The 21,552-nt window shown below is 46.9% G+C and overlaps 1 protein-coding gene across 2 annotated transcripts in view; it reads left to right on the forward strand.

Moving 5' to 3' along the window:
• The window catches only part of LOC139226555 (protein phosphatase PTC7 homolog), a 102,197-nt gene that overhangs the window by 51,854 nt on the left and 28,791 nt on the right, over window positions 1-21,552 (forward strand). For both annotated transcript variants that reach the window (XM_070857393.1, XM_070857394.1), the window contains one exon: window positions 14,296-14,419. In XM_070857393.1, coding sequence (XP_070713494.1) covers window positions 14,296-14,419 — 124 coding nt within the window. The remainder of the gene's footprint in view (window positions 1-14,295; window positions 14,420-21,552) is intronic.

Genomic DNA, 21,552 nt, shown 5'->3' on the forward strand with positions numbered 1-21,552 from the left:
GAGAGGTTGGGTGGGGGGGGGAAGAGGGAGGGGAGAGGTTGGGTGGGGGGGGAAGAGGGAGGGAGAGGTTGGGTGGGGGGGGAAGAGGGAGGGAGAGGGTGGGGTGGGGGAAGAGGGAAGGAGAAGGTGGGGGGGAGAAGAGGGAAGGAGGAGAGGGTGGGGGGGGAAGAGGGAGGGAGGGAGAGGGTGGGGGGGGGGAGGAGGGAGGGAGAGGGTGGGGGGGGGGAGGAGGGAGGGAGAGGGTGGGGGGGAAGAGGGAGGGAGGGAGAGGATGGGGGGGGAAGAGGGAGGGAAGGAGAGGGTGGGGGAGAGGGAGGGAGGGTGGGGGGGGGGAAGAGGGAGGGAGAGGGTGGGGGGGGGAAGAGGGAGGGAGGGAGAGGGTGGGGGGGGGAAGAGGGAGGGAGGGAGAGGGTGGGGGGGGGAAGAGGGAGGGAAGGAGAGGGTGGGGAGAGGGAGGGAGAGGGTGGGGGGGGGGAAGAGGGAGGGAGGGAGAGGGTGGGGGGGGGAAGAGGGAGGGAGGGAGAGGGTGGGGGGGGGAAGAGGGAGGGAGGGAGAGGGTGGGGGGGGAAGAGGGAGGGAGGGAGAGTGTGGGGGGGGAAGAGGGAGGGAGGGAGAGGGTGGGGGGGGAAGAGGGAGAGGCTGGGGGGGTGTGGGAAGAGGGAGAGGCTGGAGGGGGGTGTGAGAGGATGGGGAGGGAGAGGCGGGGGAAGAGGGAGGAAGAGGCAGGGGGGGGAAGAGAGGGAGAGGCTGGGGCGGGGGGGAGAAGAGGGAGGGAGAGGCTGGGGGAGAGAGAGGGAGAGGCTGTTTGGGAAGTGGGGGGAGAGGCTTGTGGAGAGAGAGGCAGGGCAGAGAGAGAGAGAGAGAGAGAGAGAGAGAGAGAGACTGGGGAGAGAGGGAGAGAGACAGACACTGGGTGGGGATGGGGAGAGGGAGAGGTTTGACCCCTCGACCCTGCTCCACCATGTAATAAGATGCTGGCTAATCTGATGATGGACTCAGTTAGGAAGACTGATCATGTTCTTCCAACCCCCTACAAGGGACATCGTTGGAATGAATGATATCCAGAAGTCACGACACTGTCACTATTCACTTCATACCCAAAAAACCTGTCAACAATCTGTACACAATGCCTGCCCCATCTCTGTTGGGGTGAGGGGGGTGGGGGGCGGGGTTGATGGGGGTGGCAGTGGAGGATGTACTTGGACTGGGGTGAGGCACTTTGTCTGGGGAGGGATGTACTTGGACTGGGGTGAGGCACTTTGTCTGGGGAGGGATGTACTTGGACTGGGGTGAGGCACTTTGGCTGGTCCTTGCTGTCTTCTGGGGAGCTCTGTCCTCTGTCGCTTCAGGAAGTCAAAGTGGATGGAGTTACAATTTGCAAAGTCAGTGAGACCTTGGGTTGGGCGGTTCCAGTTACACATTCCTATGAAACTTCAGGGTGTGGCTTATCCTCCAAGGGAACCAATCAGAGACAAAGGGTGGAGTATGGTGGCCATTTTTGCAGTACAAATAAGCGCATCTATTTTGTAAAGGTCCAGTGTATCTCAAAAACACATGGTTCAGAAGCAGCAACAGAATGCTCGAATAGAAAAGGGAATATCTGATCTCGGTGGTCATACATGGTGGGAGGATGTTTATGTGGGTCAGATGCATGGATCAGATCCATATCCATGTTGATGATTATTGCTCAAATTTAGTTTTAATTGCTGCTTTTGTTTCCTTTTGTATAATATCTCCATATAAGAAATACTCTGGGATTACTTGGCTGAGATCAAAATAAGTAGAACCTATTTTGCCGGGTTACAAGGTGGGGAATGTTGGAAGTGAATGAACTTCTATATAGGTTTTAGCATTAAACAAGACAAAATGGCTACTGCAAACATCATGGGTAAATAAAGTCAGCTTGAGTTAGTACATGCCGCGAGTCACTCAGTGTAACAGACTCACATATAAAGCCAGCGAGAAGGAGAAACCTGTTTGTCAGCAAACCAGCCAGAACCGAGCAGTAAGGTTAAGAAAGTAGTAGAAGATACTGGAGAGCTTGAGGAAGTTCAGATACAACTGAGGTTCTACCCTGTTTCTTTGTGAAACAAAGTTTGTTTGCCACATTTGGCTGAAGACGATAAAAACAAGAAAGGAGAAGGAGCAGATGAGTTATCTGGCACTTTGAGAGAACAGAATTCATGGTGAGGCTATACTGCTGCAAAGCAGGTGTAGCACACCACTGTAGTCTAACCATCAGTTCAGTTTTTAACTTTTGAATGGGGAAGTTGTATAGGAACAACAGTTGGCCATTTTAGCTCCTCGAGTCTGTTCCATCATTCAGTTAGATCAAAACCGATCTGTACCTGAACTCAATTTTCACGCCTAATAAAAATGATTTCAGTCTTGAAAATTTTAATTGACTCAGCATTCCCAGCTTTTTTGAGAGTGTTCCAGATTTCCACTACCTCTTCATGTGGAAAAAGTGCTCCATGATTTCGTTCCCAAATGGCCTAGCTGTAATTTTAAGATTGTGCCCTTGTTCAGGAATCCCCCATCAGCAGAAATAGTTTCTCTGGATCTACCCTATTGGATTCTTTTAAAATGTCTCATATCTCTACCTGGGTCAGCCTCTAGACTCAAGGCAATACAAGCCATTTATGCAACCTATCGTCATAATTTAACCCTGCTATGATTCTGGTGAATCTGCGCTGCATCCTCTCCTTCCTGAGGTGCCAAGCCCAAAGCTGGACACCGTACTCCAGGACAGCTGTACCTTCACTTCCTCACTTTTATATTCCAGCCCCCTTGAGATAAAAGCCAACATTCTGTTAACCATTTTGATTACTTTTTGGACCTGTGCACTAGCTGTCAGTGATCTATGTATATATGTCAAGCCCGTGTGGTGGCTGGTATGCAATGGCCCCCACACGTTAAAAAAAAATCCACACACAGGCATCTTCCACCCTTCAGCATGTAGTTCGGGACCTGGAATATTAGGTCCTTCATTGAAACACCTGCGAACTCATCCCTTTTTGGCGTGGAAGCAAGTCATCCTCTATACGAGGGACCGCCTATGATAATGATGCGAAATACACCTAAATCCCTTTGCTGATCAAAGCTTCTGGTCTCTAACCATTAACAACTATTCTGATTTGTCTTTCTTGGATCCAAAGTAGATGGCCTCACACCTCCCCCACATGGAACTCCATCTGCCACAGATTGACTCCCCACAACTTTTAATAACATTTCACCAGTGAGGCTTCCTGTTCTGTTTCCTCTCTCGTTCCCTGCCCTTCCACGTGGCTCAGTCACTTTATCCAGTGAACAACTGAGCTCAATCAATCATAGGCAATCCCTCGAAATCGAGGAAGACTTGCTTCTGCTCTGAAAGTGAGTTCTCAGATGGCTGAACAGTCCAATATGGGAATTACAGTCTCTGTCACAGGTGGGACAGACAGTGGTTGGAGGAAAGGGTGGGTGCAGTGTCTGGTTTGCCGCACTATCCTTCAGCTGCCTGCGCTTGTTTTCTGCATGCTCTCGGCGACGAGACTAAAGGTGCTCAGCACCCTCCCGGACAACTGAGCTACCCAAGTTCAATCCCCAATCAGTGGGAAATTGGTTGATCTCTCTGGGTGCCACTGTAGGAGGTATAACTTGCCTCAGCACTCTGGGTGAGCGAAGGAAGAATTGGCTGGGCTTACTACTCCTAACTGGCAGGCCAACCTGGAGGTGTTAATGGTTCGAGGCTTTATTTCAACACCTGGCGAGATGGCACTTTCAATAAGCAGGTGAGTCCCTTTAGGGACAGAAACTTTCAGCTTTTTTCACTGCCAGGTTTAACGGGAAATCTTCAATCGCATTAGGAAGATGGAACTTGCATTTATATAGCATCTTTCACATCATCGGGATGTCCCAATGCCCTTTATAGAAAATTGTTTTGCAGTCTTAAGCTGTCCACAACCCTGGGATTCTCGTAGTTTTTCATTCATTAGTATGAGCCACAAATTCGACAGCGGACTGAAACTTGTGGTCCATATACGACATTGCATTTTGAAGTCCATCAGCCTTTGAGTTGTGATCAAGCAAGCAGGAACTGCTGCGTGCAGTGAGATAAGGAGCAATTAATCATCTTATCTGGGTTCCGAGTACCTGCTATTGTTCTGACCGACTACAATCCAATTTGCACCTTAAACAAAATCCCTTTATCTTAACTAGCTCTCAGATCAATCAATATTATCTGGTTCCTGCAGACAGCCTGTCTTGCGTCCTTCATTTTGAAACAGCAGACTATGTACTGTCTCCATTTTGACCGCTGCCATTTAAAAAAAAAACAATACTTATAAAATGAAGGCAAAGTTCCCAATTCATTACAGCCAGCACCTGTAGGGATGAAGTTATCGAGAGGAAAAACTGCCGAGGGGACGGAGAAGTAAAGATTTTTTCTGGCAGTCGGAGGTCAGTATGCAGAGATGCGTGTCTATGTTTAATGTGTGTGCGTGTTGCTCTGCTTTCCTTTGTCTGCACCACATGAACACGCACAGCAATCAGTGCCAATCCCGCAGTGTAAATGAGCCCTCCCTACTGTTGCCAGAGGTGATGCACACCATCAAAAGAACTGCTTTCTGCTGGTAGCCCTGGTAATACAATGCTTGCCAGCAGAAATGGCTGTGAAGGACTAGGAGTGGCTGATCGTTCCCCCTACGGACCAACTGTGGGGCCAGTCACTGGGGAAAGGCTTTGCATGCACTCATACTTCAATGGCGTAGCACAAAGAACACAACACTGGAGATCACATCACCAGAGCTGTTGCTGGTACTACACAATTTGATTCTATGTGAATGTAGGCTTGGAGATAAATTAGCATTGTCTGTAAGCTGCTGGTGCTCTGAATTTGTCCTGTTTATGTAGCAATACAGATTTCAGAGCGTTGCTGGTAATAATTGCACTCGTGTGCAATTTGTTTTGTTTGGTAGGCTAGCCCCGCCCCATGCCGGAGAATCGGAGCTCGGCAAGTATGTGCTCAGAATAAGAGAGTGCAGGTTTCAGTTTGCTGCTGAGATTAATTGTTCCCCAGTTACATTACAGTAGAGCTGTGGTTGGGTGCTACCTCCATCAGCAGCTGTACTGTCAAATGTGAAAACTTTGCCTGGGGTAGAACTTGATGGACCTGGGACTAAATAAAATGGGGTGATGTTTCTGCGATGGCTGCAATCGGTGACCCGTGCTGCACACCAACATACAATATATAGTGTATTGGTGTACAGCAATGTTTCCTCCATGTGTTTAATGGGCTACGCGAGCCATTCAAAGTTCCACACATGCGCGTTTTTTCTATCTGAAAGCCAGGCCATTGGCTGGGTGGGACCTCGAGCACTGCATGGCTGCCCAGATTAAAGGGGACATTGAGGGACAGATCTGTTAATACATTATTTAAAATGATATTCCAAAACTTTTAAAGTGCCTATTACTGTCCTTGCCCTTTTTATATTAAAAAAAACCAGCTACATTTTAAGACCCTCTTTGAAGGTGAAATTAGCAGAAACTCGGCGTGGTGATTAATTCACAATGGGAGTGCGGACAGTTTTTGTGGGCGGGGCCGGCTTCCAGCGCAATGTTTTTTAAACCAGCACAAGAAATGGCGGGAACCCAATTTGCGCTGAACGTAATTTGCGTTTGAAATTCCCTGCTCTTTTGCGCTGGTTTGGCTGATTTTTGGACGATTGTGCTGAAAATAACCTGCCCAACCTTGCGGAAATTCCAGGCCAATATGTTTTTTAAATGCACCCAGTTATTTGCTCTATGTTTCTGGCTGATTGGCTCTCCATTATCACATGACCTGATTAGGTCCCTTGAAGGATAATGTAATGTAAAGGATTGTGTAATTGGAACCGCCCAGCCCAAATTCTGAGTGACTTTGCAAAGTGTAATTCGAGCCATTCTGACTTCAGAACTCCCCTGCAAGCAGTCAGAGAAGAGAGAGCTTCACAAACTCAGCAAAAGACTCCCAAATTCCTGACCCCAGCCCAAGTTCATCCCCTAGCCGAAGTTCATGCCTCCCCCAGCCCAGGTTCCCTTGTTTACCTTGTACCCATGTTTAAGAAGGGAGAAAGGGATACGCTGAGGGGTAGGCCTGTCAGCCTAACCTCCGTGGTGGGAAAATTATTGGAACAAATCCTGAAGGACAGGATAAATCTACATTTAGAAAGGCAAGGATTAATCGGGGACAGTCAGCACAGATTTGTTAATGGAAGATCGTGTTTGACTAGCCTGATTGAACTTTTCCAGGAGGGCCGATGAGGGTAGTGCGTACGATGCAGTGTATATGGACTTTAGCAAGGCTTTTGATAAGGTCCCACATGGCAGACTGGTCATGAAGGTAAAAGACCATCCAGGGCAAAGTGGCAAGTTGGATCCAAAATTGGCTTGGAGGTAGGAAGCAAAGGTTGATGGGTATTTTTGTGACTGGAAGGATGTTTCCAGTGGGGTTCCGCAGGGCTCAGTACTGGGTCCCTTGCTTTTTGTGGTATATATCAATGATCTAGATTTGAATATAGGAAGTATGATTAAGAAGTTTGCAGATTACGCTAAAATTGTGTGGTTGATAATGAAGGGGAACGTCATGGACTGCAGGAGGATATCAATCTACTGGTCAGGTGGGCAGAGCAGTGGCAAATGGAATTTAATTCGGAGAAGTGTGAGGTAATGCACTTGGGGTGGGCTAATAAGGAAAAGCAGTATGCCACTTAATGTGCAGATGAACAAAGGGACCTTGGAGTGCTTGACCACAGATCCCTGAAAGTAGCAGGCCAGGTGGATAAGGTGGTTAAGAAGGCATACGGAATGCTTGCCTTTATTGGCCGAGGCATAGAATACAAGAGCAGGGAGGTTATGCTTAAATTGTACAATATTCTGGTTAGGCCACAGCTGGTCACTGTATTATAGGAAGGACGTGATTGCACTAGAGAGGGTGCAGAGAAGATTTATGAGGATGCTGCCTGGAGTGGAGAATCTTAGCTATGACAGATTGGATAGGCTGGGTTTGTTCACATTGAGTTGTGTAAAATTTTGAGGGGCCTGAATATAATGGATAGCAAGGACCTATTTCCCTTGGTGGAGGGGTCAATTAGGGGGGCATAGTTTTAAGGTGGTTGGTGGAAGGTTTAGAGGGGATTTGAGGGGAAGCTTCTTCACACAGAGGGTTGTGGGGGTCTGGAACTCGCTGCCTGGAAGGGTGGTAGAGGCAGAAATCCTCACCACATTTAAAAGGTGCTTGGATGGGCACTTGAAGTGCTGTAACCTGCAGGGTTACGGACCTAGAGCTGGTAAGTGGGATTAGACTGGATAACCTCTTGTTGGCTGGCGCAGATACGATGGTAAGTACTGCAGGGAATAGAATACGGCCAGGGTGATCTCCTGGATTGTTTCGATCGCCTGGATGGGTTGGAGAGAAATTTTCCCAGATTTTTTTTTCCCCAATTGGCCTGGGTTTTTATCTGGTTTTTGCCTCTCCCAGGAGATGACATGGCTCCGGTTGGGGTGGAGTATAAAATGTTATGATGCGTGGGGTCGTCGTCGTCATCATCATCAGGCAGTCCCTTGAAACGAGGATGATTTGCTTGCACGCCAAAAAAAAAGGTATTTCGAATGAAGAACCCGAACTATATCCTGAAGGGTGGAAGATGCCTGTGCGTGGATTTTTTTAACGTGGGGTGACCGTTGCACACCAGCCACCACACAGGCTTGACAGAGCTAGGTCTTGGTCCTGTGGCAAGAATTACCCAGGACGACTGGAGACCAGCTCTGCTGCACGGACCTAGTGCGCACACATATGCTGGCCCTGGCCCCAAACTCACGCCACCCCTGGGTCCCGATCACATCCTTCCACAGTCTCTCGCCGCTCCTGCTGTATCTGCGCACACTCCAATCACTGATCTCGGCCGTACTGACGTCACTCTTTGCTGCCGTTGCTCTCCTGCATTAGCTCGCACTGTACCTTGTAGTTGCATGCCTCCACGCTGTCCAGGGGTCGCACGCCGCTTCTTTTATGGCCCCGACCTGATGGTTTCTCATAGGTTGGCGCCTCCACCTGCATGGGGTGCATGGATGCACGGGGTATCGCAGTTGTGTGAGGTGGATTGGTTGGGCTGGGTGCTCTTTACCTTTCTGCCATTGTTCACTGTTCATAGGTTTATATGTAACCTTTAGGGCTGTTGACCGAGGGCCGTGCGGCTCTTTGTCGGCCGGCGCGGACACGATGGGTCAGAATGGCCTCCCCTCCTGACCTTGCCCCCCCCCCCCCCCCCCACCCCGACCACAGATGGGGCATTGCGTGTGGGTCACAGATTGTTAACAGGTTTATTGGGCATGAAGTGAACAGTGACAGAGTCGTGATTTCTCGATTTTATCCACTCCAATGATGTCCATTGTCACACACGCATCGAGCTTTCCGAGAGATTGGGTGTAAAGGGGGCTGGAAGAATGTGATACGTCTTCCCTGAGTTCCCCCTCCTGCTTCCCCATCTCTCCTCTCTTTTCCCCCCCCCCCCCCCAATCTCCTCTCTTTCCTCTTCCCCCCCCCCCCCCCCCCCCCCGTGTCTGTCTCTTTTTACCCCCCCCCACCCCCCTCCAATCTCCTCTCTTTTCCCCCCCGCGCCCCCGTGTCTGTCTCTCTTTACCCCCCACCCGCCCACTGCCTCTCTTGCCCTCGGCCCAGCGCGCCTCTCTCTCCCACTACCTTCTGTGTTTTCTCTCCCACAGAAGGCCGCAATAATGCAAAAGCTAGAAGCAAATCCAGTGGCAGCAGACTCCATGCGGACTTGTCGCGGCCCCACTTCCATTTCCGGGTTCGGGGAGTCTGCGCATGTGCGAGAGGCATTGGGGGCGGAGTCCAGAGGACGCAGGCGCAGAAAAAACAGTCAGTGGTTTTAAATCCCGGGTGCCTGTTATACAAATCCTTGTTAGCTGTTAGCCTCCAATTGCTGCTCTTCACTTGATCTCGGACTCCAGTTTTAAATGGTGTTGCCAAAGTGCCCTAGATACTGTAGCGCTGCTAACTTCCTGCCCCCTCGAGACAGTGGAGGAAAGACAGAGCTACAGCATTGAAATATGCGCGTGATTAAGATTAAAATACTAGTGAGGGAGATAAACGCAGAACAACTAATGTCTAATATTAACATCCAATGTGTCAACCTTGGCTTGGTGGCTAGCTCTCTCCTCTGAGTCACAAGGTTGTGGATTCAAGCCCCACTCCAGAGACTTGAGCACAAGAAGTGCTGGCACTTCAGTACAGTACTGAGGAACAACTGCACTGCCAGAGGTGATAGAGGTGAAATTGCTAGCATTGAGCCAAGTTTGACATCAAGGTTGGAACACTGCTGCAAACAGCTTTCTAGTGTTGTCACCAGGCGAAGCTCCTGCTCATAGCTGCCCCGCGGCATTTGATGAGGATGTGTCCTTGAGTAAGGTGACCCAGTGATGTGCGCTTGACATTTCTGGCTGTGCATTGGGGAAGGTCCACTGTCAAGTCACAAGCAGCATTTTATACCAGTTACACTTGCTTAAGGTTCATGCACATTGAATTTGAATTTAGCACTTCAGAACTAATCGCTGTGTGGGTCTCCCATTCTGGTCACTTCTGCTCTGCAGGACCAACATGTTAATCTGGCATCCGTGTGAAGAGCACCAAAACTGCATCACTGGCAGTGGGATATAAAAGTAACCGTATATCGACAGTAAGCTGCCCGTGACAGTCTTCTCATTGTTCAGGACATGGCTTTCAGTCTCTGGAGCGCTTGTCAGAGACGCAAGAAGCACAGGGCTCTTCCTATTGGCCCTGAAGATAAATGGCCATCTGAGGTTCAGGGGCTTTGCACATTGCTGGCCAAGCACCAATAGAAAAACATCTTAAAACAAACATACAATGTATTGAAGGTGGGGGCTTTTCGTGTGGGAAGTATTAGCTGCAGAATGCTTTGTATTGCTGTTTTAGGAGTGCCCTCTTGTTAAAGTGCATATCCTGAGACGATGAGTCATCTCGAAGTGTTTCTCTCGGGAGTTAAACATGCAGTCGTTAAAAGATGTGTTGCTATTCATTTTTCATTAATGGAGAGCAGAGTGCATTCTAGCATTTACTGGGCCTTTGGCTGCTATAATGCACATTTTGTTGTTTAATTCCATCTCTTTTACAGCTTTCAGCTCAGCAGCATGATCCTTTATTCTTTAGCTTCTATTTAGCTGTTGGAATGAATGCAAGGCAGAGAAATGGGAAATGTGAAGAGTTAAGTGAAAGTGTGTGTGTGTAATCAGGGAGTCCTGCCCCAAGCAGGGAATGCACAAACTGATCTCTCGGCCCGTGCTGTCGGAGGTGGAAGTTGAGGCCACGTGCAGTCTTCAACTGAAGTGGGGCCAGAGGGAGAAGGATAATTGGACCAGGGTGGGCAGGCTTTCTTCAGTCCTCATTAAATTACACATACTGTCCTCATTCTTGTATAATGCTTGGATTTGATATTACTTGTAGATGAATAGCAAAAGCTATGGCAATGTGAAGCAGCGAATCGATTGTTCGGAGCAGTTTCTGTAGTACAGACAGAGGTGTGAAAGTTGTCCATGGTTAGAGTGGTGTTCATACACGTGACAACAAAAAGTTAGGTTTTGTAGACGGGAAGTACAGACCTAAGATTTTTAATGCAGATACGTGCTTCTGAAGGTAAAGAGAATGCAGATCGAGAAAGCATTGAACTATCTTTAAAATAAGGACATTCTGATTTTGAACTGTTAATTGAATCGAATATCTTGTCCAGTTACTATACGTATGCTGCTGACGTTTAACAATCTTACAGATTTACAGTACTCGGAATGTATTCTTCTAAAGGGTAAAATAATGCAACTGATTCTAAGTAATGCTGCTTTTCCCTGCTGGAGTTTTAAATACAATGACGCTGATCTAGATAGGTGGTTTCAAAGCCACTGATCCTAATCTTTACCAAATATAATCATTTGGATTGGAACCTGTATTTTGGAAAGCACCTCCAACCAGTCTCAAAAGTGTCACTGTATTTAATAAATAAAAGGAGAATTAGCAGAGATGCAAAGCGTTCTGCTGTTCCCTTGGTGTCATCACTGCATCGAGAGCCAGTATATGGAAGCTTTTAAATCACTTTGCAAAGCTCCATAATTTATATATTTTGTTCATTGATATGTTGGGCTACACATCACTTGTGAATGTGCAGTGTGAGACTCTTTAGACAGTTGGGTACCAGTGTGCATTGGGAGGGTCAAGGGTGTTCTTGGGCCAGGGTTAGGCTGAGGGGAGTGCAGGGAGGAACAGATTGCCCATTTGGCATAGGAGCTTTTTTGTAATTCATTCTTGAATGAAGGGATATGGCTTTTGCTGGCAAGATGCCCATCCATTGAGAAGGTGGTGGTGATCCGCCGCCTTGAACCACTGCAGTCCATGTGGTGAAGGTGCTCCCACAGTGCTGTTAGGGAGGGAGTTCCTATATTTCACTCTTCGATGATGAAGGAACGGCGATAAGTCAGGGTGGAGGGTAACTTGCAGGTGATGGTGTTCCCGTGCACCTGCTGCCCTTGTCCTTCTAGGTGGTAGAGGTCGCGGGTTTGGGAGGTGCTGCCGAAGAAGCCTTGGCGAGTTGCTGCAGTGCATCTTGTAGATGGTACACACTGCAGCCACGGTGCGTCGGTGATGGATGTTTAAGATGCAGGGATAGGCTGTGATAATGGGGTCTTCCAGTCTGCTGTTCTTTGTTGGGGGTTCCAAGGACGGGGTGCACACAGCTGGTGCTCGTTGGAGGGGGGCATGTTCCATGAAGTGAACTGCAAAACTATAAATATCAATGACTCCATTATGGGGTTAAGTCAGCCCATAGCTGCTGTCTCTTGAGTCCCACAGACAAATTAAGGTAAAATGTAGATTTTATTCGAGCAGTAACCACAGTTTAGGCAGCTGCTGGTCTAATTGGGCAGTAAAAGTGTGATCTTTGAGTGTGGGCTCTGCCCCACAGTGCAGTGATGTAACAGGCGCAATGCCACGATGCAGCCACTTTGCGTGTGTGCACAGCACCTATTTTGTCATGGCCACTCTGCACTGCACATTGCTCAGAACGCACTTCCATTCACGGCGAGCCCTGACTTACAGTTGCGATTCAGGAGAGCAGTACTGCCCGACTGCTCTCTCCAAGGCCCAGCCTGTGGGATCCAAGGCCCTGGGGGTGAGAGTCGAAAAGCTCCAATTGTGAGCAAGTACACTTTAACTTTAATTGGCGTCTTAGTTAAATATTTAATACTCAAACTGTGGAAGTGCCTCCACCTCGCGGGCTGCAGCTGTTTAAGATTGTGGCTCACCACACTTTTGCAAGGGCAATTATTATGGAAAATAATTGCTGGCCTTCCAGCAACGTCCACATCCCGTGGATGATTAAATTAAAAAATAAACTCAAACGTAGGAACAGGAATAGGCCATTCAGCCCTTCAAGCCTGTTCTGCCATTCGAGTTTAACTTCACCTACCCGCCTTGGTTCCGTATTCCATAAAACCCTGGCCAAACAAAAATCTATTCATCTCCGTTTTTACATTTTCAATTGACCCAATCTCAACTAGCTTTTTGGGGGAGACTTCCAGATTCCCACTGCCCTTTGTGTGAAGAAGTGCTTCCTGACATCACCCCTGAACGGCCTGGCTGTAATTTTAAGGTTATGCCCCCTATTTCCCCACCAGAGGAAATAGTTTCTCTCCAGCAAACCCTATTAACTGCTTTAATCACCTTTAACACCTCAATCAGATCACCCCTTAATCTTCTATACTCCAGGGAATACAAGCCTAGTCTATGCAATCTGTCCTCCTCATTTCGGGCCGGTAAATGATGACGACAGATTTATTTAGGCTCGAGCTCCTAATTCTTGTGGACCATTCTGGTGAGTCTGCGCTGCGCCCGCTCCAAGGCCGATATATCCTTCCTGAGGTGCAGTATCTAGACATGAGTGCCGTATTCCAGATGCTGTCTAGCTAGAGCTTGATGCAACTGTTGCATAACTTCCACCCTCTTCAGATAAAGGCCAACATTCCATTAGCCTTTGAAATGATTTTTCTGTAGCTGTCCACTAGCTCTGTGCTTGGACCGCTAAGAACATAAGAACATAAGAATTAGGAACAGGAGTAGGTCATCTAGCCCCTCGAGCCTGCTCCACCATTCAACAAGATCATGGCTGATCTGGCCGTGGACTCAGCTCCACTTACCCGCCCGCTCCCCATAACCCTTAATTCCCTTATTAGTTAAAAATCTATCTATCTGTGACTTGAATACATTCAATGAGCTAGCCTCAACTGCTTCCTTGGGCAGAGAATTCCACAGATTCACAACCCTCTGGGAGAAGAAATTCCTTCTCAACTCGGTTTTAAATTGGCTCCCCTGTATTTTGAGGCTGTGCCCCCTAGTTCTAGTCTCCCCGAGCAGTGGAAACAACCTCTCTGCCTCTATCTTGTCTATCCCTTTGATTATTTTAAATGTTTCTATAAGATCACCCCTCATTATTCTGAACTCCAACGAGTAAAGACCCAGCCTACTCAATCTATCATCATAAGGTAACCCCCTCATCTCCGGAATCAACCTAGTGAATCGTCTCTGTACCCCCTCCAAAGCCAGTATATCCTTCCTTAAGTAAGGTGACCAAAACTGCACGCAGTACTCCAGGTGCGGCCTCACCAATACCCTATACAGTTGCAGAAGGACCTCCCTGCTTTTGTACTCCATCCCTCTCGCAATGAAGGCCAACATTCCATTCGCCTTCCTGATTACCTGCTGCACCTGCAAACTAACTTTTTGGGATTCATGCACAAGAGTGGCGCAGCGGAAACGTGCTGGGCCCATAACCCAGAGGTCGATGGATCAAAACCTTCCTCTGCTAACTGCAATTTGTAATGTGGGTGGAATCAACACTTCCACTGCAACTAATCCCAGCCTTGACAAGGATTCATCTATAAAATCATTTTTCCCAAAAAGAGTTTCATGCACAAGGACCCCCAGGTCCCTCTGCACCGCAGCATGTTGTAATTTCTCCCCATTCAAATAATATTCCCTTTTTTTGTTTTTTTTCCCAAGGTGGATGACCTCACACTTTCCGACATTGTATTCTATCTGCCAAACCTTAGCCCATTCGCTTAACCTATCCAAATCTCTTTGCAGCCTCTCTGTGTCCTCTACACAACCCGCTTTCCCACTAATCTTTGTGTCGAATACCCCTGAATATCTCTGTTCCTCCAGCATGTTAATTATTCATCTATTTGTGTATTCTACAGCCCCGAAACAGCAGAAGGCTCCACCTTCAATGTCGAAGTGGGTGACATCATTCTTACAGCGACAGATGGGCTCTTTGACAACGTGCCAGATTTCATGATCTTGCAGCAGTTAAGACAACTGAAGGTACTGTGTTTGTAGCCACTGGAGTCGACAGCTCTCACATAGTTTGGGCTAACTTGCCCATTGTGCCTGCGATATCACACTTGGGTGCCCTATTGTATCTCAAACTAGGAGTTATGTTAGGACTGGCGTTCTCTTAAATCGGCACTGATGGGGACGCCAATTTTGCAGAGAAGTGAGGCTGGCTAAATGTTTCTGCCTTTGGAGCAATCCCAATGCTGCTGCATGTAGTAACATTCTCACCGTTAAAGCCAGAGTCCGAACTTTGGCATCCTGTCGGGTGGCACTGTATGAGAGAGTGGGAGACGACGGTAGTCATGAGCACGCTTCTCTGATCCCGCTGTATTTTTCTACAAGTTATGTGAGGCTATATAAAGTTTCCATCTATCCTGGAATTGTTTGCGATTCCCTCCCAGCAGTTGTTTTCTTTCAGCTGGATGAGTGCTGCCCTCCGTAGAAAAACTGAACTTGTGGAAATGTTATTCAGCATTTTTGTAGAGGAAAGCACACAGCAAGTGCATGACACGTGCATCTCTTACTTTAAGCTTAAACTTGGGAATTTGCTGAAGCTTTACCCAGAGCTCTGCTGGCCGCTTTACAATGCAAATCCTCCAGCAGCCAGAGGTTATAGCCTGTTATTTAAGTGTGAAATCCAGTTCCCTGACTGGCTTTCTCTCTAGTCCACATTTCTGCAATCTCCATCGCTGCAGGTGGCTTGTGTTCCCCCTTTCCCTCGCACTGTAGCCCCCCTCCCCGCAGGATTCCTACCTACACAAAACAAGGAATGCGAAGTCCTTACATTACACATCAACTCTGTTCCTTTCACAAACCCTGTACAGCCTATTTTTATTGAGAACTCCAAACTAATCATCAGCCCTGTGCTCAGTGCCCTACATCTACTCCCGATCCGGCAACGCCTCAATTTTAAAATTCTCAGCCTTGTTTTCAAATCGCTCCATTGCCTCGTCCCTTCCTATCTCTAACCTCTTCCAGCCCCACAACCCTCTGCGATATCTGGGCTTCTCTAGTTCTGGCCTGTGTGCGTCCCCAATTTGAATCGCTCCACCATTGCCTGGAATTCCCACCCTAAAGCTCTCCGCCTCTCTACCTTGCTCTCTTCCTTCAAAACGCTCCTTCAAACCTTTGAACAAGCTTTAGTTCACTTGTCCTGATATCTCCTTATGTGGCTCGTTGTTGACTTTTGTTTGATAACGCTACTGTGAAGCGCTTTGGGACATTTTACTACATTAAAGGTGCTATATAAATGCAAGTTATACTCTGAACGTTGTACAGCATTCCTGTCTGATACTCACAGCAAGGGGACCTCCATTAATCTTTAAACTTCCATTTTTCAATCCTTCACCCGTTTCTTCCCATAGTTGATAATTCCATGGTCTCAACAGCACCATTTTTGTACCTAAAGTCACTTGGCCATCTCTTTTTACACAATCTACCATCCCAGTACTAACCACATATGGATTTTTAAAGATGTTAATTAACCCCACTTTGGGGCTTTTTCACAAAGAAACCTTGTACTATCTGATCTTTGTACAGTTCTGTGCTCCTGCTCTCCACTTTAAGTGACCTGCTTCCAGCTGCGTGATCTGTACCTCAGTATCCTGTTCCCCTCCATCTTTTGTCCAGTGCAAACTGGTTCAGCTCTTCCATCTGTTCCCTGAACAGCTTTGTTTCTTTCTCTGATGGCAGATCAATTTCATATGATTTTAAAAATAATTCCAGCAGTGGGAGAGGGCAGATCCTGAGTCCTTGAGTTTATGTCCTATTTAAACTATCCAGCAAATTGTGCTGGGAGGTAGGGGGTACTCCTGCCCTCCCCACCTGCGTCAGGGCAGCAGGTTAGGAGTGTGTCCTGGGCTGCGAAAAGGACTGATTACAGTCAATTCCTCAGCCGAGAAGGGAAAGCATTCTTTATCATAATCTTTGTTCTGGGCCCCTCTGAGCACCAGAGAGACCTGAGAGCTCATTGGCAGTGTGGGGCTTGTATCTCTGGCGGGTGGAATTTGTACCCTTGGGTGTTTAAAAGTGCGCAAGCAAGTCCGGATATGGCCTCATCTTTCGAATGAGACGTTAAACCGAGGCCCTGTCTGCGCTCTCAGGTGGATGTAAAAGATCCCACAGTTCTATTTCGAAGAAGAGCAGGGGAGTTCTCCCCGGTGTCCTGGCCAATATTTAACCCTCAATCAACATCACTATAACAGATTATCTGGTCATCGTCACATTGCTGTTAGTGAGAACTTGCTGAATGCAAATTTGCTGCTGCATTTCCCACATTACAACCGTGACTACACTCCCAAAAGTACGTCATTGGCTGTAAAACACTTTGGGATGTCCGGTGGTCGTGAAAGGTGCTTGAAAAATTGCAAGTCTTTTTCTTTTCTTCCTTCTATCCTTCCTATTCCTCTTTATTTCAGTGCATATTAGCCTCTTGGGGCAACACCTTTATCTTGATTGAAAGCTTTTTCTGACACCAATTTTCCTTTTGCTCATGGAATCTCTTATACGTTTGTACCATCTCCTTTAATTTGTTCATATTCCCTAGTAAAAAGCTAAATTTAAAAAGATTCTTATTGCATTAGCCACTTAAACTTAAATCCTTCCGACATAGTGATAGTTTTGAAACAGTATTGTGATTAGCCCGAGAGAAAGTTGTGTTTTATAAAATGTTTTTGGAGCTAGATGTCTTAACATTATCCCTGCCTCACTTTTTTCAGGATGGGAGAGAAACAAGTGTTTGAGTTATTGTGCAGTCACTTGTCAGGCCACTTTCCTAGGCCTGAATGGTCAACGTTAAACAGCAAAGCCATTTATTGGCTCGAAGTTCCTTTAGAGACAAAATTAATTAATTCACTGCACTTGCAGCAACAACAACAACAACTTGCATTTATATAGCATCTTTAACGTAGTAAAATGTCCCCAGGTGCTTCACTGGAGCGTTGACCAATGAAATTTGACACCAATCCACATCATGAGATATTGGGACATGTGACTAAAAGCTTGGCCAAAGAGGTAGGTGTAAGGCGAGTCTTAAAGGAGGAGAGGCGGAGAGGTTTAGGGAGGGAATTTCAGCTCTTGGGGCCCAATGGTGGGGCGAAGGAAGAGGGGAATGTGTAAGAAGCCAGAATGGGAGGAATGCAGAGTTCTCTGATCCGTGTGTGGGAAGCTTGATGGAAAAATAGATTTTTTTTCCGTGAGCAATGTCATGGGAGATCAACTGGTTTTGAATGAACTTTATAAATGAAAAGAGGATGCATTGAATAATGCACAAGTGATGTCACCTCAACATCTTGCAGTCACTACTGAATTTAATCAAAGTTGGCCAGAGCCTTGCTCTCCGATCCTCAGCATTCCTTGCACTGTGGGCCTGCTTGAAGCTGTCAGTGTCTCGATCAACACTGCTTCAACACTGATTTGTTAGCTCAGTAACTTTAAGGGATCTTAGCAGATCGGCACCAAACTTGCTTAGGAACTGAAAATTTTCGAAGAGGCCTCTGTAGCTCTTTGGTCACTGTTTCTGTAAATACAAACTTAATGACCTCAATGAAATGAAGATTTTATTGGACTTTAAAATTACTGGTGACGTCTGTCATCAAACCCTGGATTTGTTTCAAATATTTTCACAATGGGAGCTTTTTACTTGGAATATCATGCGCGTGATTGGTAATCTAACACTCTAAGCTCACTGCACCATCCCAAAAATACTTTACTTGGTGTCATGCCTTAAATTGGCTTGAATTCACTGTGTACTAAAATTACTTTGTGCTTGAGGTAGATTTGTAAAATTAGAGACACTTTTCACTCTACCATCACACTTTTCTTGTATATCTGGATGTCTATGCCATTTTGACTGCTTTTTAAAGTGATTACAGAACCCTTGTGCAGAGGGTGTTTCTGAATGTTGTCCCCATTTCTGGTTAGTGTAAAACCCAGTGCACAGGTACAGGACAGATTTTGATCTGGAAGCAGAACATGTGGCTTCTATATGATGCTCTGTGGCGAAACCACAAATGTTGACGCTGTGTCAGGGTTTGAAAATGTCATCCGCCAACTGGGTTGGTTTACATAGGAAAATATCTAGGCCATGCAGCGTTTATACGCGTGGACTTGGAAGCTTATCGTCATTGGGAAGGTGAGGCACGCCATAAGGAACACAGCCTGTGGCATTGAAGCTCATTCCGTCGAGAATTTACATCCTTCTCTTGGCTCTTTTAGCTGCAATATGAGCTCTTGTTCCCTGCAGCATTAATCTGTCAGATGTTTTGAGTGAATCATAGCCAGAGAGACTCCCTTGCTAATTGTCTCCCACTAGGCCTTTATGCCATTAATATGGAAGCTGTTAGATCCGTCATAAGATGATCCAACATGGTGGTTCCACAGCTGTGCTGATGGAGATGACCACCCATTCCACGTTGGAAAGCATGGAGTCCAAGCTCTGCGTCTAGTTGGAACTGGACTCCTCCATGGCCTACAACACTGTGTTCAGGCATTCCGGCATTGCGCAAAGCATTCTGTGGTGTATGTCTGTCAGCCACCTTCTGCAGCCTGTACCTCAAAATCAGCATCCGAGTCTGAGCAGCAGAACTAGTGTGTGACCTCGCCGTCTGGCGAGCTGGCACTTGTGGCGTCCTGTCCCTCTGCCCTGGCTCTTGCGCACTCGTGCCCGGTGTCTCACCACGGACAGATCCTTCCTCTTCCCGAGCCTCTAAAGTTTGCGTGGCTGCGAGTGATATCAAGTGACAGTGTCTCTTCATTCTTCACTGGCTGACGGACTTCAACATTCCTGACAAGCTGAAATGACAAAGGGACAAGTATGAGATCGTGGTGTGTGGTGAGGAGCGAGGAAGAAGTGCATGTTCACAGCGTCTGCAGCTTGTCATGCAGATTTCTCCAGCGCCGTCAGTGGCCATGGCTCTCTCTACCCTTCCCATTATCAACGGCACAGCTCCTGAATGGTTGCAAGGGTGTGCAGTCACGCTGTTTCTCTACCAGTTGCAGTCACGCTGCTTCCTGTTCTGCAGGAAAGAGATAAGTGCGTCAGTGAGAGTCCTGCGAGCCGTTTAGGTAATGTGGCTGTCGTGGTGGAAGAGCTGCATTGTGTGTGAGATGTGAGTTTTGGGTGTGAAGTTTGTAGTTGTATGCGGGGGTGAGGTGGAAGATATTAATTGAACTGCCCTTTACTGATTGTTACAGATTGCAGGTAAGTGGCGATGGGAGTGTGATGAATTCAGCAATTTGAGGGCCCACCTTGCTTCCAGATCATTGAACTTGTTCCTGCACTGCAGCCATGCTCCTGGCATTTTACCTCATCGGCAACTTCCTCCCACTGCCTGCACATCGGGTGCCTGGAAAGGTTCCTGCCCTGAGGATAGAGAATGTCCCTCGTCATGTCTACTCCTGCACCATTGTCTTCAGTGCAGCACCCGGAACCTTGGTGCCCGCTCTCTGCCATTTCACTCGCACTCTTGCTCTCTCAAAGCTATCTTATTAATGGAATGCTTAGTGTGCTATGTTTGTTGAAGTGAAGATTTAAAATAGAAGTTCGATGCAGAGCAATATGACTATTTCACTACATTAATAGGAAAGTAAAAAGTAGCGGTGGTTTCAATACATTGGCTTCAGATTTGGGCTGTGTGTTCTGTGGCATATTCTAACCCATTCTCCATCTAATTGAGGCGTTGATTTGCCACTGGAGGATCGGGAAGCAGAACCAAGAGCGGTTCGTCACAAATCTCACCATTGCAACAAATTCCGGCCCATAGATATTGTTTTATATAATCCCTTGCCCTAGCGGAAAAGATAAATAGGGAGATGGCAAAGGCTTTAAACAAGTAAGATGTGGGGGGGAGGGATCTACAAGAAATGAAACCAGCCTAAACGACAACAAAACAGGAAAGGAGAGCATAAGAAAGAGTAAAGTAAGGGAAGACATTGATGGCCAGGGAATAAATGGTAAATGGTTACAAAACAAGATGGTTAACAAAGTGACAGGAACTGCGATGAAAAACGAGTTAAACTATTTGTAGAGCAGTGCACACAGTGTCCGTAATAAAACAGGGGAACTGGAGGCAATAATACGTTGTGAGGAACCAGACAAAGCATGGATTACTGAGACATGGCTGTAGAAAAATCAGGACTGGGAATGAAACATTGAAGGGTGTAACATAGTTAGAAAAGACAGAGAGGGAAAAAGGAGAGATGGAGTAGCTGTACTTATTAGGGATAACAATGGCAGTAGAAAAAAGTGACACAGCCATCAGCAAGACAAATAGAATCCAGGTGGTTTGAGATAATAAAGGATCAATCCCACTAATAGGTGCAGTCTACAGACCACCTATTAGTGGGCGGGAGGTGGAGAAAGAAATATGCAAACAAATTAGGGAAATGAATAAAAAACATAAGAATTATTATGGGGGATTTCAAATACCCCGATATTAATTGGCCATTAGACCGTAGGTAAAGGGGATAAGGGAATGAAGTTCCTGCAATGTGTACAGAACTCCTTTCTAACCCAATATACTAGAAGCCCAACAAGGTGATTTTAAGGTGATCGGCAAAAGAAGCAAAGGCGACATGAGAAAAACCTTTTTACGCAGCAAGTGGTTAGGATCTGGAATGCTTTGCCTGAAAGGGTGGTGGAGGCAGACTCCATCATGGCTTTCAAAAGGGAGTTGTATAAGTACCTGAAGGAAATGCATTTGCAGGGCTGCGAGGAAAGTGCAGAATAATGGGACTAGCTCCCTTGCAGAGAGCTGGCATGGGTTTGATGTGCTGTAACCTTTCTATGATTCTATACATATTTAATAATTCGTTCAAACAAGGCATAATGCCTGGCAGGAAGCTAACGTAATACCTATATTTAAGAAGGGGGATAGAACATGTCCGGGGAACTACAGACCAGTCAGCTTAACATCGGTGGTAGGAAAAATAAAGGAATCCCTGCAAAAGGAGAAAATAGAAGAACATTTAGAAACCAAAAATATAATAATGAATAGTCAGCATGGATTTCAAAAGGGAAATTCTTGCTTGACCAACCTCATTTAATTTTTTGAGGAGGCAACAGAGAGAGTAAACCAGGGTAATGCAGCAGATGTAATTTATTTAGAATTTCACAAAGCCTT

This window comes from Pristiophorus japonicus, chromosome 16 (genome assembly GCF_044704955.1).
Source record: "Pristiophorus japonicus isolate sPriJap1 chromosome 16, sPriJap1.hap1, whole genome shotgun sequence".
Lineage (NCBI taxonomy): Eukaryota > Metazoa > Chordata > Chondrichthyes > Pristiophoridae > Pristiophorus > Pristiophorus japonicus.